This window comes from Vicia villosa, linkage group LG1 (genome assembly GCF_029867415.1).
Source record: "Vicia villosa cultivar HV-30 ecotype Madison, WI linkage group LG1, Vvil1.0, whole genome shotgun sequence".
Lineage (NCBI taxonomy): Eukaryota > Viridiplantae > Streptophyta > Magnoliopsida > Fabales > Fabaceae > Vicia > Vicia villosa.
The window spans coordinates 9,977,888-9,998,623 of record NC_081180.1 but is presented as its reverse complement, the minus strand read 5'-3'; the positions used below and the strand labels follow the sequence as shown (position 1 = coordinate 9,998,623).

The 20,736-nt window shown below is 34.5% G+C and overlaps 1 protein-coding gene across 1 annotated transcript; it reads left to right on the top strand.

The window, feature by feature from the left end:
• Window positions 1-13,045: 13,045 nt before the first annotated feature.
• Window positions 13,046-14,806, top strand: LOC131628093 (zinc finger protein CONSTANS-LIKE 5). Its single transcript, XM_058898958.1, has 2 exons — window positions 13,046-13,942; window positions 14,032-14,806. Exons 1-2 carry the CDS (start codon window positions 13,205-13,207, stop codon window positions 14,425-14,427), a joined length of 1,134 nt encoding a protein of 377 aa, XP_058754941.1. The 5' UTR covers window positions 13,046-13,204; the 3' UTR covers window positions 14,428-14,806.
• The last annotated feature ends 5,930 nt before the right edge of the window (window positions 14,807-20,736 follow it).

Below are 20,736 nucleotides of genomic sequence, written 5' to 3'. Positions count from 1 at the left end.
AATGAGGCGTTCGACAGTTTTTGTGCTTTCTCTGGTATTGCAAGACATATAAATACTGCAGATACTCTATAACAAAATGGTTTGGCTGAAAGGTTTAATCGAACTATTTTGGAGAGAGTCAGATGCATGTTGACTAGTGCTGGATTAAAAAAGGTGTTCTGGGCTAAGGCCGTTTCGACAACAACATATCTGATAAACAGATGTCCTTTTAAGATATGAAAACACCTGAAGAAATTTGGTCGGGACATCTACCAGACCTCGACAAACTGAGAGTATTTGGTTGCGTAGCCTATGCTCACATTAGGCAAGACAAGGTCGAACCTAGAGCTCTGAAATGCATGTTCATGGGATACCCTGAAGGAGTCAAAGCTTATAGGCTATGGTGCCTAGAGCTAGGTCACGGGAGGTGTATCACTAGTTGAAATGTAGTTTTCAATGAAACTGAGATGGCTTCCAAGAAAACTAATGATGATGATGGTCAAAGTGCAGAAGAGTTGGAATAGGTAGAGATTCTTGTTGAGGTGGAGCAAGTTGATGCTGAATTGCATATTCCAGATGAAGTCGAAGCAGAAGATACTGAGGAAGTTGAGGAAACTGTCGATGACTACCTATTATCAAGAGATAAGTTGAGAAGAGTCATCAAGCCACCTCAGAGACTTGGGTATGCATATCTTATAAGGAAGTTATGAGGAGTCGAAATAAGCCTGAATGGCTGAAGGCCATGAATGATGAGATGAAATCTCTTCATGATAATCACACTTGGGAACTGATCAAGAAACTTGTTGGAGCAAGGTTAGTCAACTGTAAATGGATTTTCAAAGTTAAGGAAGGAATTGAAGGAGTGGCGTCGAAAAGATACAAGGCAAGGTTAGTTGCAAGGGGTTTCACTCAGAAAGAAGGTATCGACTTTAATGATGTGTTTTCTCCTATTGTGAAGCATAGGTCTATTCGAATGTTGCTTTCCATGGTGGCACAGTTCGACCTTGAACTAGAATAGATGGATGTGAAGACTGCGTTCTTGTATGGTGATCTAGATGAAACGATCCTGATGAAACAACCTAAAGGGTATGTCGAAAAAGGAAAGGAAGATTATGTGTGTAAGCTAAAGAGATCTTTATATGGGCTGAAACAATCTCATCGATAGTGGAATAGGAGATTCGACAAGTTCATGGCACGCATTAGTTTCATTAGAAGTCAGTTCGACCATTGCGTGTACTTCCGATTTCGACCTGGTACTTCATTTGTTATTTTGTTGCTTTATGTGGATGATATTCTCATAGCAAGCAACAATGTCGAAGATGTAAAGAGGTTGAAGGCTGAACTCAATAAGGAGTTCGATATGAAGGATCTGGGAGCTGCTTCCAGGATTCTTGGAATTGACATTCGAAGAGATATAAAGAAGTCAAAGTTATGCTTATCTCAAGAGGTATATCTACGAAAGATTCTCAAAAGTTTTGGTATGTCGAATTCGAAGCCAGTTGTGACTTCGACAAACCCTTAATTCAAGCTGAGTATTAATCAGTGTCCCAGTACTGATGTCGAAAGAGCTTATATGAATAGTATCCCATATGCTAATATAGTTGGTTCTTTCATGTATGTTATGGTATGTACTAGACCCGACATAGCATATGCAGTAAGTCTTGTAAGCAGGTACATGTCGAATCCTGGAAAGGCTCACTAGGAAGCATAGAAGTGGATTTTAAGGTACATAAATGGGTCTCTGAACAGAGTCCTAAATTATGGTGGAACCTTGGGTGAAGATAGTAAAGCAGTAATCGAAGAATATGTCGACTCTGATTATGCAGGTCGTATGGATTCTAGAAAATCTATTTCTGGATATGTTTTCACTATGTTTGGCACAACAATTAGTTGGAAAGCAAAACTTCAGAAGGTTGTTGCTCTATCAACCACTGAAGCAGAGTATATTTCCCTAACTGAAGCTGTGAAAGAAGCATTGTGGCTTGAATGTTTTGCAAAGGAGTTGAAACTTCAAGGTCGAGGTATCACTGTTAAATGTGATAGCCAAAGTGCGATATACCTGTCAAAGAACTCAGCATATCATGAGCTAACTAAGCACATCGATGTGAGGTTGCATTTCATCATAGGAGTAATCGAGCATGGAGAAGTCCAAGTGCTGAGGGTTTCGACAGATCACAATGCTACTGATATGATCACCAAGCCATTGCCGAGTTACAAGTTTTTCCACTGTATGCAGTTGATAAAGTTGCATGAAGAAAGCTAGTTTGTTCCCTTGATGTTGTAGAAGGCTGTTCACATGCTGATGTCGAATATGTTAGGGTTGTTAGCATGTTAAATTAGGTTTTAGTGTTTAAACCCTAATTTGTTAAGTTGGCTTGTTTATTAAGTTAGCTTGTGTAATGGGCCTTGTGGAAAAAGTCCATTAGTCAGTATGTTAGGTTTTATTATAAATAGCATACTAGTCTCTCGTCATTGAATACAGCAAATCCTAATTTAGGGTGAGAGAGGTTATTTGTTATTCTTGTAAACTTGTAATCTTGGTTTCTAAGAGAAAGTAAAAGAAAAACTGTTATAACCAATTCTTGTATTCTTCTTCTTCCTTGTCCTTTATTCTTCCCTTGTTTTATACTTTGTTCTTGACATTGAATTCACAACACTATAATAACTAGATTATTAATGTACTACCACCTCTCCTAAATTAAAAATCATTTTATAAATTTTATACGAGTTAAATATTATTTTTAATTTTAAATTGGAATATAAATTAATGTCTTTATTAATATAAAATTATATATATATATATATATATATATATTTAAAGTAATTTACAATTTAAAATAGATTAATTATCTGCTTAAAATGAAAAATTAATATGGACCATACACACATTGAATAAAAGAAATAAACTAACATGATGAAGGTTTCGTGTGGCCGGTGCGGCAGGATATTGTGATTAGAAAGGTGGTGGAACAGGTACCAGAGGACGTCTCTATGGTCCAGAAGAATGAGATTAGACATAGTGATTCCAGACAACATGGCTGGCATCTCCCAGAGAAGGATTAGGTATGTTTAAACGTGGATGGAGCCTGCAAAGATGGTGTCATCGGATGTGGGGGTGTTATAAGAGGGAAGGATGGAGAATGGTTGACGGGGTTTTTGAATATTATTGGATGAGGAGATGCGTATGTTGCAGAACTTTGGGGGTTGTTGGATGGGCTCAAACTAGCTCGTAGTATGAATTTCTTACGAGTGGAGGTTTGAGCGGATTCCAAGAATGTCAGGAATGATGTGGTAGGCAGGAAGCATGCCGACATTGAAAGGACAATTGTGTAGCATATTTGGATATTGTTGGATATGGAGGCGAATCACGTGGCAGATGCTCTTGCTCGTTATAGTTACGCGTTAACAGACATGAGTGTTATTTTTATTGATTGCCCTCATGAGATTAGAACATTGTTAGATATGGATGTTAATGGTTTAGTAGATCCTATGATTGATTTTAGGTAGTTTTTGTTTGTTGGGCTTATAGCTCTCTTTTTAATCAAAAAAAGAAAATAAATAAGCTAACTGATACAATCTAAAAAATGAACTAACTTTTCTCAGTTTTGTATTTTCTCATTAATTGAACCAATTTGTACAAAGTAATTTAAATGTTACAAATAAAAAATACTAGTAGTTATTTTCTAAAACGATATCATTTTAAAAGAGAAGAAGTCTATTCACTTTTTATTTATGCAAAACATTACTTATAAGTTATAACCTAATTTAAAGATACAATCAAATTAATGCAATTATTCTAGTTATTTGCTTTGTGTTAGGAGTAAATTAATGGTAAATTCATGTGTTAATATAAGTGATTTCTTCTCTAAACTAATGCAAATTGTGATGAATCCATAGGTTTTTATGAAGAATTGAACTGAATAAGTTTAGTTCATGTATAAAGCAAATCGAATCACTTGTGGGTGTTATTTATGCAGGTTTAGAGCTGAACTGAAGCTTTAGGAAAACAAGAAGAGAAAAGGAAGCTGGAAGTCTCAAAGGCAAAGCAAAAAGTTGAAGTCTGACAAGGGCGCGCCGCGGGAGTTCTAGCCAGCGCCGCGCCAAAGTCTCTGTTTCTGATCGCGCCGCGCACCTCCGTTGTCGCGCCGCGGTCTCGGCGTTAAAAGCCCAAAAATTCTGTTTAAAAGCCCTAGCTTCCAAGTGAAAGGGAGATCTTTTGTGAGCGAAATTAGGAGAGCATTCTGAGTTTGCAGTCAAGAACAACAATTGAAGGCCAATTCTTTACCAATCGAAGACATTCCATTGATGAAGATGAATCCCTCCATTAATTCTTGTGTGTTCTTCATGTCTATGGAGAGCTAAATTCCTCTTGTTGAGTTTAAGGTAGTAGTTAACCTATGAATATACAACACCATTGATTCTTTCCTATGAACAATTGTTTCAATTTTATTATCAATAAGAAACCTTGCTTTTAATTCACATCATTGTTGAATCCTTGATCGAAAGAGAGGATTTTTACTTTTGCCCTAGGTTACTATATTGATTCAATTGCAATTTGCAGAGATGGAATTGTGATTGGGTTTTCATAATTATCGTTCCTAATTACTATTATCGTTATTGATATTTGGAGAGATCGAATCTCATACCGGTAAAAGTTATCTAATTTGGTTTGCAGACATGGAATCATATTTGAGGATAAGTGAAGATAATAGTTCAAATGATTGTTCAATTGTGAATTAATCCATAAGTTGTATAGGAATAGGTTGATGAACCCTAAAGCTCAACATATTTCCTTAATCGTTAACAAATTCTCATTATTTGCATTCTTATTATTATTTATATTTGACAATATTAGAATCATAACACAACTCCAATTACTTTGTCTAACTCAAAATAATTAACTATAGAACGGCAGTGATATTAACCAATCCCTGTGGATACGATATATTACCGAAAATATTTACCCACAAATACTTTCAACACTTTGGTTAGGTGATACCCCCTTAAGATTCAATTTTAGATATTTTTTCATTATTTTTGAAATTAAAATAAAGGATTTATTCCGTTTTGAAATCAGAAATAGCATAAAGTGTGAAAGTTATGTTGGAACAACGTTTTTGATGCGACGAAGTAAGATTTCCAATGTGGCGAAACAGGGTATACCTTTAAGGTTAGCAATATGACGTTCAAGTTAGTATGTGAAAGAGTAAAGAGTATTCAAATTGTGTTTGAAACTTGTTATCGGAAATGTCATCATTTTCGATATATAAGGGGGGAGAAATAACAACTCGCTATCTTTCAGACATGGAATACGGAGCACCGTTAGATGTGCCTGAAGTGTATATTTCCTGCAGCGAAGTACATAATCGTTATATGGTCAGAAGAAGTTTCTGGAAACTCGACCGTGTAGTCAATTGGTAAGTTTCTGTCTGGGTAATCTAACCTAGGGTGGTCGGATCGAGAGAGATATGGCAGGTCCATAATAGTCGCCTCAAGACTTATCGGGGGTCTCGGATACCAGGAAGTCTTCTAGTAATTGTCGACGGTTTTACAAAAGACTTATCTAGGTCACTTTTTAAAATTGAAACGTTTAGAGCATATTGCATAAGCAATGAGGGACAAGCGGATTTAATGCTTTCTTGCCACTGATTCATTGTCACTTTTAGCCGCTAACAAGTCACCCTAGGCGTGTGGGTTAGGAATCGATTACCCTACCAAGGGAACTCAAGTGTTTTCAACTTCGTGTGATGGGACAAGATGTTGGTTACCCTCAAATTTTCCCTCGTTATTCAATTCGAATAGTTGATATTCGTTTTTCCCTATTTTCCTACAAGAGTTTAAGTGCTACTTTTTGATCTCTTCTTTCACGTTGTTACCACATACTTTTTGTTCTCTTCGTATCGCTCTGCTTCGTTTAGTGAACCAAGATCTTCGCTTGAACAATTTGTTTATATGTATTGAAAGTAAAAGGAAATGTATTAGCACAAATTAAAAATAGACTTTTTTTGGTGAATACATTATACATGTAAAAATAAATAGACTTAAAGCCTAAAAAAACACCATTCAAGTCATATTCTATTAAATAGTGTCGAATGTGTAATCAACCTCTCGATAATGTTCTATCTATAATCATGTTCCAGTCTAACTTGTTAATCTCGATATTTTTTTAAAATAATTTTTTTATAGTTAAGCTTTTCCTACTTAAGTTGTTTGGCTCTCTCCATCTAATCTATTTTCTTTATCAAATAATCAAATTTTTTTTCTCTACATTCGAAATGGGTTTCAAATGACTTTTAAAAATAATAACTTTAGTAATTTTGGTTAAACAAATATTCACACTCATCAATATAATATATATTAATCTTACATTTATTTATCATAATCAATATTACAGAAAAGTCACTAAAACTGATTTTCTACAATCTACATTCTCAAATCACTTCATCCTATTTTTCACAATCTTTTATATTATATGTATTATTTCAACACTCTCTAATTTATTATAATTAAAATTAATTTTTATTTATTTTATTTTAATTTTATATTTCACACTTTGCTAATAACTATCAATGAAAAACTATACCTTGTTATAAAAATTTAGAAGAGTTGATCAAAGGTTACAAAGATAACATTATTCATCAAAAAAGTCATAATAATAGTAACAGGGTTAAGCTATGAATCTTGCATTTTGAATATCCAACCTTTGATTTTTTTTTTATATTTTAAAACATTAATATTTGATTCCTATAAAAGAAACTTTTTAAACTAAAATATAGAGAAACTCTTAATCTAATCCATGGAATTCTTAGGCACTATTTGCGTTGTAAAAAATATTTTTTGTTTTTGGAGGTGTATTTTCGGAAGTGCTTTTTTTATTCAACATTAATTTATTCTGTAGATGCTTCTATGAAATCTTTTCTTTAACTAAATTATTTTAGAGTTTTCTCTAACGTTTTTCAATTTAAAATATTTCTGTAGATGCATTTTTGAAAAAACCCAAATTTTGACAAAAAAAAATGTTTCATAGTATGTATCTACGGAAGAAGGGGCATAAATATAATTGCGTCATGTGCCTAAAAGTATCATAGGATAAAATTAAGAGTTGCAAAACGGGTCACCCGCCCCGTCTTAGGCCCGTCAAAAAGCGAGCGGGGCGGGCAAGCCTGCCAAATAAAATAGGCATAAAAGTTATGTCCACCCGGCCAAGGTGGCGAGTTTCCGGGCTTGCCCGACTATTTTTATATTTATTTTTCTTTCATTTTTTTAATAGATTAATTATTATTTTTTTACTTTTCAATTAAATTTTTCACTTATTTTTTAAAACAATTTTTAATAAAAGCATCTTTTAAACAAATGCTGCCTAAAAAAATGTTGCACATATTTACAAATAAATATATAAAATAAAACCATTAAGAATTTGAATTACTAGAATGAACTAAAAAAACGGGGGTTAAGGCGAGACGAACTTAACGAATAGGTGAGGCGGACTTCAGCAGATAGACTTTGATAGGGCAAACTTAGACGAACAACAAAATTTGACGAGACAGACTTTGGTGAACGGCAGATCCAAAATTCTAATTCACCCGCTGTTTTTTGACGGATGAGCGGATCGTTCCAGCGGACCTCACACCTTTTGCTCTCCATAGGATAAATTGAGATATTGCCAAATGATAAGGGTAGAATCAAGAGAGAAAATTATTCATTTTTAAATATGAATTTATACATTGCAAAATGTAGTCCTTTTTAGACTTAACGTGGCCAGATGGCTACATGCTTCTTCAATTCCCCACTATCCCAAACATACCATTTTCTATCTCATTACCTCATTTGACTTTTCCTCATAGGGTCCATCATCCAATTATAGGGACATCCACTAGGCCACTATTTTACATTTACTAGGCGCCTCTTCCTATCATTAGTTAAGACTTAAGGTAGTGGGTGTTGTATTAATCTGAATTAGAAATACAATTAAAATAATTATTAGTCATACTTTGTTATTTAAAGTCAGAAGATCGAAAATTAGGTCAAACCGAGTCAAATTTAGATTAGCTCGATTTGATTTAATAAAAAATTAATTTAATTTAAATTTTGATTTGAGTTATACTTTTTATTTTAAATTTGACTTGATTAAAATTCACCAACAATTCAATTCAGTTCCACTATGTAAACTTAATTCAACTAAATAGTTTTAAATGGATAAAAAAGATTAAAAAATTAAAAATTTACAATTTTTTTTTACAGAGAGCCATGTAGATTTATAATAGGCTTAATGAATTTTTTTTTAAATGTCTAAAAGTGTTTAGATGTATTTCATTTTTATTATGTGATTTTTTTATAAGCAAAATTTGTATTAAAAGAAAAGTACAATGGGTACTCAACCATACAAGTGAAAAGAAATGTAAAGAATGTCAATTGAATCAAAGCCCAAAGCAAAAGAATAAGTCAATGATTCATTAGACAATCCAAAGGATTTGAACTCCAATCAGTCCAACCGAAAACTTGTGCGCCTTTGGTTCTGACAGCAAACCAGTTCCAAGCCAACACTTTGGCCTTATCAACCACCTCAACAACCCGAACAGCCGCTACTTGAAAGACCACCTTGTTTCTATACTTAACCAAATAGCCCAACAAACCGCAAGCCAAACTAAGAGTCGAGTCCACTTATTCACCCTTCCTTTGAGCATATAACTAAAACTGCTGAAATTAGTGCTGGAGACATCTAACTTGAATTGGAACGGCAAATTCAGCCACTTGTAAATCTACTCCCAAACCCGAAAAGCCAAAAAATAGTTGAAGAAAAGATGGGGAATAGATTCTGTAACAACACAACAAAGGGGGCAACCAAGAGAATTGGATCTAGTGATAATCCCCCTAATAGCCAAAGCATCGCGAGTTGGTAACCTGTTCAACAACAATCTCGACCCAAAAATAAGAATTTTGCCGGGCACATTTGTTGTCCAAAGAAAATCCAAAAGCTGAATGGAACAATCATCAACCAGAACCTCCAACACAAAAGTTGCTTTTAATACTTGATAGCTACTTTGTACCGAGAAACCGTGATTGCTCCTCCACCATACAAAAGAGCCTGTGAAGCTGAACATATTGCAAAATGGAATAGAGAGATTCCAACTCCATTCCTCCTCCGCCCGCAGCAACCGATCAACGTTAAGCTTCACGTCCCATATCCAAACATTGTCCACCCAAACCCCATCGAAGAAACCTTGTGCTTATTGTGAGTTGCTCTTGCAAAAAGAAGAGGAAACAACCTGCAAAAAGAAGAAGAACTAAGCCATTTGTTTCTCCAGAACTCAACAGCGAAACCAATGCCAATTTTGCAAGATATATTACTTGAGAAACAGTTGTGATATTCCTTATCCAAAACACTAACCTTGTTCAAATCTCGCCACCGTAACATATATATATATATATATATATATATATATATATATATATATATATATATATATATATATATATATATATATATATATATATATATATATATGTGTGTGTGTGTGTGTGTGTGTGTGTGTGTGTGTGTGTGAGAGAAGAAGTTAACGCAAGGAAATCTATTTTTCAATTTAAAACTTGAATAAAAAAATTAAGGATATTTTGTTAAAGGTTGAATTTTTAAGTGTTGAACTTATTTAAAAAAAAAGTATTTATTTTTATATAAAGGCAAAACTCTTTTTTGTTTTTGGTGAAGCCTATTTTACTTTCTATTTTACCATTACCTTTTAGTTATTGACATGTTTTCTTAGTTACATAAAAACCTCCCTCGACAAGTACCTTCACTAAAATTTATATTTTAAAATTATGTTTCAATTTATTTTTTACTCATTCATTGATTTGAGCGTTGGAGTGCTAACTTTGCAGGTTAATCCATGTGTTTAACCGTACCAGAGACTTGCAACACCGTGTCAAAAGTCCACCATCTTAATTATCGCAAATGTTCAACTCATTTATTTTTTGAACTTAATTTTTGTTCTCTTAGGGAACTAGAAATGAAGATAGTTAAATAACTGTCGATCTTGAATGGTGGCTCTAATCTCCTTTACGGTGGCGCGGAGTGGACCTGCATGGTTAGCACTCCAATTCCCAATTCAATTCAAGATTCCAGATGAGTATAATGAAATTGGATATCAGAGATTGAATCTTGCTCTTTGCGTTTGAACTGTTTTTATATTTTGGGTCGAGTGGGGTGGATTTGAGATGGATTAGACCTTGGTCAATTGGTCCTTTTTTGCCTGTCCAAAATAGTTTTCCCCAAGACTTTGTCGGACACTAAAGGATCTGAGGGAAGTCTTTAAGTATTATTTACCGGCCTCCATGTCGTGTTCTAATGTGAAATAGAACTAAAACGCTTGGGATTAGTTTTTTTTGAAAGTAATGGGGAACAAACACATTTAATATGATCCCATCTATAAAAACACTTCATCACCCATTCCTGACACGTTTAGTGATGTGACTAGCTAGGGTATGACACTGTTTACATAATACTTGAGTGCACTCGAGTTGACGTGTATCTATGAGTGGAAATCTAGTTGTTAATCTTGTGATTTATTTTCACTTTTCGTCTTGATCTTTCAGCTCTCATTTCTTATAAATAGAATAAGTTAGGTATATGGAAGTTTTTGCAACCTTTTAACTTTCAAGCTTTTAGTTATTTTCCAGGGAAACATCTTCAATCCTTCTTCTCTGAGAATATCATAAGAAGTGATCCAGTGCCTTTCTTAAATCCTTTGTCTTCTTTTATTCCTCCTACTTCATCAATCTCCCTTAAATAGGTACCCTTCTAACTCAAATTTTTATTTTAGCATTTCCTGCTTTCTAGTCAGGATGAGATATTGTTGATTCAATGAGAAATTTTGAAGTGGAAACTTCATCTGGACCATCCTCTAATTTTCTCTACCCTTATCTTAGTAGTGATCGGGTATGACTTAAAATCAACATTCATATCTAACGATTATGATTCAAAAAGGATATTTGGGAATTCGTTGGAGGAAGAAACTTCTTTTTCTGGTTTGTTAGACGCCCTTTTATCAAGTATTAATGGAAGAGTAAGTCATGTTGAGGTCCCTATGCCCCTCATATCTTGTCAGAGAAGGAGGTGAAAGCCAACATTCAAATGAGGGATTGTGCTAGAGAATTCATTCAAGTTAGTATGTGAACTAAAGGTCACGAGCCTATGGAGAAAAATGGAGAAGAAAGCTAATGGAGAAGAAGTAAAAAGATTACCTTTTTAGTTTGAAGAAGGTTATCAGGACGAGTTCGCTGCATTATAAGAGGGAGATGTTAGGGTTTGTTTTGAGAAAAAAGGAAGAAAACATATGAATAACACGAAAGAAAGCTTATGAAGAAGAAAGAGAAAGCGGAAGAATCTCTCCAATAACACAGTTTAGAACACAATCTCGCCCATAAAGCATTACGCCTCTTACATGCTTCATGCTTGAGAGGCTGTGTAAAACTGGGTCTCTCACTTAAAGCATCTCACTCTTACATGTCTCATGCTTGAGAGATTGTGTACATATCTGATAAGTTGGACCAGATCCTAACTCTGACTAAACGGAGTATGCCCTAGTTTTAAGCTATTCTGGGGCAAAACCGTGTTATTTCAAACTTAAAAGACTGAGTCAATCATGTTGGCCCAGAGCCAATGTATCTCACTTCTGAATGGTGCACTCTATCATGCACGCTGTCAGAAAATTTAAGATATATGAATAGTCATTATTAAGTTGGTTTCAGACAAGAGTGCAATGAAGTCGATTCCCATTAATTGGTTTTATGCAAGAATAGAGACATTAGTCTTACTTGCCATCAATCGATCTCACATGATATCGAAATTCTTATTTATATCGGCAACCATGAACGGAGAAAAAAACACATTTTTCATATCGTTTAAATTCATATGTACAACTTATTTACTCTGCGTTAATGGAGTTCCTTGTTCAATATCAAATTTTAAAAAGTAATAATGGATTTGAGTGTTTTTTTCTATAACCCTTAATGTGTGATGTTATATGATGTTATGTTTAATTCTATAAAATATATACATCAAGATGGACCCCAAATAATTGTATATATATTTATAAACCAAAGAGTGTCTATGGTAAAACATAACTTAGATAGAAATAGAAATAACCGGTGTCATATAATATTAAATATATAATGTCTTTCACTCACTCCTCAACGTGGTTAATCTTCATGCTTACGTAGCGAGTGATGATATCATAGCAATAATGTAAGCTACTATTGAATTATTTAACTGCATTGCTGAATCCTTTTATATTTTTATTTAAAAAAAAATGCTTCTTTCACATGCTTTCACACGTTTTCTATATCTTACAAATTACAAAAACTTTAGTATGCAATGAATTAAATACATAGTCTGAATCATTGAAGACCAAAACTATAATTCATGAGAAAAATATCTATAGTGTTTGGTTTAATCCCATGTGAGCCGGTTGTCAGCCCTTAGTGCCAGCTTAAGCGTGTCGCATATTCTCAATCCTTGTCTCCCGGTTAACATTTAGGTCTATGATTTTTTTTGGGTTAAATAGTTAGGTCTATGATTTTTTCTGTGTTAAATATTTAGGTCTATGCTTGACAAAATGAAATGATAATTGGATAAAATGAGGAAACTATCCTATTTTACTCTTCAAGTGCAAACACACCATACAACTAAAATTTGGTCTTCATTAATTTTTCTTCTTTTACTTTCTTGATGTAGTTGATACTTGATAGTTCGAGATAAGAGATGAACTTGATCCTCGTGTACTTTTTATATACTTTATTATTATTACTATACATCTTTAAAAATTAAATAATAAATAATAATAAAATATAGGATAGCTTGATTGCATCCAATGTCTGTTGAGGTCCCACGTCGGCACAGACAAAACACGATGACAACTACTACTCCCTAATAGATATCTCTATTTTAATATTTGTTGTTTTCAGCGAACCCATTTACTTGGTTAATATTCACCCACGTGTCATATTTTCATTTGTTATTACCTAGATTTCCTCTCTATGACCAGTCACTTGACTATAGATATTAGAAAAACAGCACCCAAAGAAAATCATACTCACCCAACTTCATACATTATTCATTCAAGCTTCCCATTTCTCAACTCCTCAAATAAGCACTTATTATCTTAAGCGCGTTTGTAAACTTAACTTATAACAAAACAAAACAAGTTGTTTCTTTAGTGGTGTGAGGAGGATGGGTATTGAAAGAACAGGACTTAAGAGTTTTCGAAGCGGATGGAGTGTGCCACCTAAGCTTTGTGATTCTTGCAAGCTTTCTTCTGCCGCGCTTTTTTGCCATTCTGATTCCGCGTTTCTGTGCATCAATTGTGATTCCAGGATTCATTCTGGTAACAAACTCTCCACGCGCCATGAGCGCGTCTGGATGTGCGAAGTTTGTGAACAAGCACCAGCCTCCGTCACGTGTAAAGCTGACGCCGCTGCTCTCTGCGTCACGTGCGATTCTGACATCCACTCAGCAAATCCACTCGCGCGCCGTCACGAGCGCGTTCCCGTCGAACCTTTCTTCGATTCTGCCGAATCCGTCGTGAAATCCTCCTCCGCCGCTGCTGCAGCCGCCGCTTCGTTCAATTTCGTCGTCCCTTCCGACGACGGATTCAGCCACGAGGACACCGATGCATCTGCGTGGCTGATTCCGAATCCGAATTTCGGATCTAAACTCGCCGAAACTCCAGATATCAAAACCAGAGAGATGTTTTTCTCCGATATGGATCCGTTTCTCGATTTCGATTATTCAAACAACTTCCAGAACAATAATTGCAACGCGATAAACGATAGCGTAGTTCCGGTTCAAACCAAACCTACTCCGGCACCGATGATGAACCATCATAACTCAGAAGCTTGCTTCGACATCGATTTTTGCAGATCGAAGCTATCCTCGTTTAATTATCCATCACATTCTATTAGCCAAAGCGTAAGTACAAATTAATCACTTAATTAATTAAGTACTTAATTGCGTTAACAAATTTTATTACTAATAAGTATTTCATTTTGTATAAGCAGGTTTCTTCTTCTTCACTTGACGTCGGAGTGGTGCCGGACGGGAACATGGTATCGGAGTTTTCATATACTTTCGGTTCGGAATCAATGGTGTCAGGTGGTGTGAATAGCAATAGCAACAACCAAGGGGTGCAAGGAGCAACTCAATTATGTGGAATAGACCGTGAAGCGAGGGTTCTGAGATACAGAGAGAAGAGAAAGAACCGTAAATTCGAAAAAACAATTCGTTACGCTTCGCGAAAAGCCTATGCAGAAACCCGGCCTAGAATCAAAGGCCGGTTTGCGAAACGAACCGAAATTGACTCGGATGTAGACCGTCTCTATAACCCTGCAGAACCTCTCACCGTTCCCGGTTCACTTTTAATCGACTCTCCGTACGGTGTCGTTCCGACGTTTTAGAAAACAAGAATCGAAGGGGTAACCGATATGATACTGCTCAATTATCAACTGAGCTGGTTTAACGAGAATCTCCTGGTGGTGGGATGTGTTAGAATAATACTAATGATTAGTGATTCTATGAAGCGTTGATTACTATTTTGATTAGATTTGGTGCAGTTGTACGGTGTAGTGGAGGAGCAGGATGTCTGAAATTGAAAAGAAGGAAAGAGTTTAGGGGTGATAGTATTAATCTGGAGTAGAATTAGAAAGTGTACTGTAAAATGCATTTCACTGTTTAATGTGCTATTTTGAGTAAAAAAGAAGTGTCTTTTTCTAATGGGATCACGGATCTCTTTCCTAGTTTTTATTGGATGGGGTGCCACTCACTCTCCAACTGTATCTCTATCTGTTTTTTCTTTCTTCCACTCATTTGAGACCGTGTACACTTTTAAAATATGTTATTCTATATCAATGGTTGAATATGAAATAATTTGTTAACACAATTTAAACCTTTTTCCTTTCTCTATGTCTAATGAGAGAGTTTTTGGGATGATAAAGGAGAAATGTTATAGTAATGCAACTATTCTGCTATTAGGTCAACCTAACATTGTTAAGGTGAGATTCCAAATATCAGGAAAAGATGATGATGATGATGACCGTTACTAGAATGGCAAGTTCATTAGTTCTGCCCGTTACTAGAATAGCAAGTTCATTTGTTCTGATGAATATAAAAATGGGGGTTATTTTCGTTCTTAATGTATAATTCTAGGGAATCAAGGTTCAATGACTTTCCTGTAGCCTAATTTTGGTGATTTTGATTCATTTGATAAGAATGTATAATTAATATGGAGTATATTCATAGAGAGAATATTTGTTTAACCAAAATTATTAAAGCTATAATTATCCAAAGTCACAGAACTTTTCTAAATTTTAAGAGAGTATAACTTTAGCCTCTGTTTGTTAGAGAAGTAGGAAAGAGAAAAATAGAGAAGAGAGAAAAAGAAGAGAGATAGTCATTTTCTCTTGCTTGGAATGCAATGAAACGGGGAAGAGAGATTTAAAAAAGGTGGGATCCACCACTTTTTTTCTTCTCTCCACAATAGAGAAGAAAGAAGTGGGAGTAAGGTTAAACTTTTGTTTGTCCATTTTCACCCTTTCTTAAAATGTAATATTTCCTACTTTATGCCTGTAAGTCACGTTGAAGAAATAAATTGTAAATAAGAATGACCTCCAAGTCTTTCTCACTAATCAACAATGCTTATATAGAATATTGTTTTGAAATATATTATTAAGCAAAGAAATGAATAATATAAATTAAAGGTTTTTTAATATATATATTTTTATTTTTTTATTTTATTTTTTATAAGGTTCGTTCTAACTTTTTTGTTAATGTAAAAAATAAAATAAAATAAAATAATTTAATTATAATAATAAACTCCGTTGATTTTAAATTGATTTATTTTTATTAAATTACTAAAAATTAAATTAAGTTATTTAATAAAATAATTTTTTAGTGAATTTTTCCTTAGGGGTATTTTGGCATTTTTACAAAAAATCAACACTTCTTTCTTCTCGATTTCTTTTCTCTTTCTCTCATAACAATCAACACATTAAATCATCTCCATTTCTCATCTATTTCTCTCTTTTCATAATCTTTCTTATTTCTCTCTTCACAACCAAACATACCCTTAAAGCTCGTGATATTATCAATTCGTATTTGTGTTATAATTTTTGCTTTTGTGTGTTCTGAATCAATTTAATCTATGTTTTTAAAGAATTTTAATTATTTTTTCTTTAATTTTTCTTCATCTCTATGAATAAATAGGTGAACAAAATAAATGCCGTGTGTAGATATAAATTTTAGACTTAAATGCACTTTTGGTCCCTATAAATTAACAAATTTTTCATTTTTTTTTTGTGTAAATTTTTTTTGTCTGAGCTTCTATATCTTATTTTTTGCTTGCGTCATTAAAACTAAAATCTGCAGAAAAATCTATCGATTTTCCTGCGAATTTTCTTGCGGATTATGATTTTAGGGATTAAAACGAATGCGAAAGTGAAATATAGGGACTCAGACCAAACAAACAACGTACAGGGACGAAAATCAAAAACTCGCTAACTTACATAGACCAAAAGTGCATTTAAGCCTAAATTTTATTATTACTTGTTAAAATGAAATTTTAGTTTCATCAGAGTTAGTTTCACTAATTTTAATGCTTTTTATATTTTTATTTATTATTATTATTCGTTAAAATGAGATTTTAGTTTCATTACAGTTAGTTTCACTAATTTTAATGCTTTTTATATTTTTATTTATTAGTCACGAATGAATATTAAACCAGTTAAATCGATTAAAGTGTAATACAAAAGTTTGACCTATTATATATTTGATTAGCTTTTTTTATTTAAATATTATAAGTAGATAAATTTTAAAAAAATATAGAAAATATACAAATTAAGAAATCATTAACTTCATACGTAAAAGATTATTATTTAGTTATTAAAAATCACTTTAAAAATAATGATTTTTTTATATCAAATGCAAGGTTAGACGTGTTAAATATTAGAGTTTAATGATTATACACTAATAGTGTAAAATAGTTTTACACTGTCAATCAATAACAATAAATTATTCAGCTATGTCATAACAATAACTTAAAATTTACAATATGATATGGTGGAATTTATGGTGGTGATTAGTTGATAGTGTAAATAAATTTTATACTGTGAGTGCATATACCATTTTCTCTAAATATTATTAACTTTCGTACCATTTTTTAGATAAATGATCGCGACTTTACGTGTCTATAAATCTGATAGCTGCAAGTGCACAGTCGTGTCGTGTAGTTTTAAAAGATATCGAATCCACAGGGACTATGAATCGATCTACCGTTATCTAAGGTTACTATGTAAAGCTAGGAGTACTAAAATTTCGATTGTTCCTAAGGGAAAGTGATTGTGAGAAAATAAAGAATAATAATAAAAGACAGGTATCAGTATGTATTTCGTTTAACTAAAGGTAATCCGAAGGTCCATTGGCTTTTGCATAATTAAATTAAAAATCTTTACTAATTCCAATTGATTAAAAATCCTCGTCTCAAACTTTCGCTCTGTTGATTCAGACTACTATCCTAATCCTAATGTACGCTTTCGCCATCCCATTAGATTTTAGAAGAGCTTTTTGGAAACAATGTAATTAATAAAATGCCTATTTTACGAGGTTGTTATCTATTTAAATCTCCTAATCTCAAACTTTCGCTCTGTTGACTCGGAGCAAGCTAATAACCCTAACGTACGCTTTCGCCATCCCGCTCGAGTGTAAAAACAATTTTTGAAAATAAATAAGTTCCAATTAGTTTTAATACGCTTTCGCCATCCTTAAAACTAATGTCCTATGTCTACTATCCAGTTAAAGTCCTCAAACTTTCGCTCTATTGGTTTTAACCTTTGACCGTCCTAAGCCCTCAAACTTTCGCTCTATTGGTTTTAAGACTTACTAATTAAACTAGACATATAAACCAAAAATAAGTGATAATTAATAAAACATAATTTAAGCCAATTTATTTCGGATCCCTACGGTTAACTTACTTTACATACCGACACCTATAGTAATTTAGCCAGACATATTAATATGATTAAACATGCATAAATCGGTTCGGTTCATAATAATAGACATATTAAATGGCATATAATATATCATGCAATAATAATATAAATAAAGGCGGTAAATAAAAAAAACCTGAATTAAAATAAATCTGAATTGAATTGAATCTTGAAGTACTCGAACTTCCACCACAGGTTGGCTGGATCGTTCTTCGGAATTTAAATGGCAGAAAATAAAAACAATGAAATAAAACGATAAATCTAACGTAAGGCTAGATCTACGAAAAGTTCACAACAATTTCCAGTGTAGAAATCGTTGTGAGAAAATAAACGGTTAAATGAAAGCAGAATAAGGAAAAGCAGTTCGCGGTACAATTTCGGCAGCACTTCGTTGGCAGGAAATCGGACAGATTGAAGTGAAGTGACTGGTCCTATGTATAGGAGGGGCTTGCAGTTGCTTTGCGTGAAAAGAGGAACTTCTGCAGACCGGGACGTGGAGACGTGCGCCTCCTATTCTTCAGGGAGACTTGAGACGTGCGTCTCAAGTGGAGAGAATTTAGGGAGGTGGAGACGTGCGTCTCCCTTTTGCTGAGGTGGCAGAGACGTGCGTCTCTGCTTACTTGTGTGGCTTGGGCTGTTCTCCTTCGTGGGCTGGATTGCTTCATTGAGTCTTTGGGCCTCTTTCAGCACACTTGGCCTTTAATTGCACTCCCTTTTTACTTCAGCACCCAATTTACGTCTTTTAGGCATAGAAAAGGGTCGTTTTGGCTCCATTTCTTCTCTTTTTCACAATTCGGCATAGTAAGAGTGTAAAACCTGAAACAAAGCAAAAACACGCGTAATATCGTAATAAATTAAAATAATAAACGGAAAATGCTATAAATATCTATGGATTGTAAGCTAAATATACGATATAAAATCGTGTTATCAAATTCCCCCAGACTTGAATCTTTGCTTGTCCTCAAGCAAAATAAGAAGATAAAGATAAATGAAACACACTTCCACCACGTCGTTCAGTCATACTTAGCTACATAGTGTTCTTATTCGGAAATAATGATAATGAATCTAGCAATAAACCTATAGTAACAACACTAAACAACTCCCAGTATGCATACCAATCCGAATCATGCCATTATAGCTCGACCTTTTTGACTTGTCATCATGTTTCACCCTTTTCATTCGCGCGCAATCACATTAAGCCCATTATCTTGACACGCACATAGCAGAGTAGTCGGTTAGTGACTATGATCCTTCTCATGGAGTTCTGGCACAATATGTGGTATACTCCTTAGCATTCACTTGTAGATTGTGGGGAATCGGACAATAGTCCTTCCTACCAAGTTCATTACCAGATGACTTCTGAACCAATCGACAGTGAGTTTTTTAAATTCTTTGTATTTGAGATTTGCGACCGTTAGGTTAAATGATCTTGTGAGGATCACCTTACTTAGTAGGCACATTTCTTCTTATGGTTGAACACATAATTATTATTATGAGGATCATACACTTATATTCATCGACTCTCTGCGTAGTTTGTATCTAAGACGGTGCCGACTGCTAGAATAAACTACTAAGGGTTATTTCAAAACTTAAAGTCGGTGGTTTTGGTATAACGGGTATTCAAATCGGTTACGCATACTCGGGGGTTTTAGAGTGTTGGGACAATAAGGATATTGACTATATTCAGTTTCAGTGCGTTGAGTGTTTGAGTAGCTTTGTATTTCTCGAACGTGTGGGGTTTGCGTTTATCGTAAAATTTTTGTTATGGCTCAAGAAAATGGAAGAAATTGAAATAACTACGGAATTATACATATAAGACTTAAATTCCATAAATATTCTTTATTGAATTTGAAAAACATTACAAGGAAGGGAAATAACTGAAGGGAAAAATAAAACTAAAGGAAATAGAAATAATACGACTCCCCCAGACTTAGATGATGCAATGTCCTCAGTGCATAAGAACTACTCCTCATTGTTGCGGTTTCGAGAACTGCTCGCGCCTCTTGTACGAACACGGCGACGTCTATCAGGAGAGTCATTCACACGAATGTCAAGATCATGCAAATATGTAGCAATTTCAGCGTATTGACTTTCGTTCCTAATAGCATAGTCACGGTGCTCCTGTTGCATCTCTCGGATGAGCCTAATTGTTTCAGTTTGGTTTGTCTGCATAGCTTGAACGAGTTGATCTTGGCGTTGAATAGCAGCATACATGGCTTCAAGAGTGATAGGCGGAGGGTTGTTTGGAGGAGGTTGGTTGACATTAGCTTGCCCTTGGTTGAGTTCTTCTTCATTGGCATCCATAGGTTCATTAGGATGTTCTTGTTGGTCATCTTGAGGATTGTCTTCAATAAGCCTCCAACGTTGAACATAACGGATGTTGATTCTTTCAGGGCATGGAAGGATGACATAAGGAATAGGAACTTTGTTGACGACCAAAGTGTATCGGCCATCATGGCGGGGTGAAACCAAGTGGGAATCGCGGCAGTAGGTGAGATCGAGTGACTGAGCAGGCTTCATGAGATGTGAGAGTGAGAGGAGCTCGTCACCAAGACCTAAAGCACAGGCCAAGGTAGTAATAATGCCTCCAAGCAAGAATGGATTTGTAGCGGGGGCGTTAACTAAACCTTGGATGTGTTGGAACATAAACGGTGCGGCATTGAAGCGGATATTGTTAAGCGCACAGTAAAGGAAAAATAATTCATTTTGGTTTACCTTGTGGTTGTT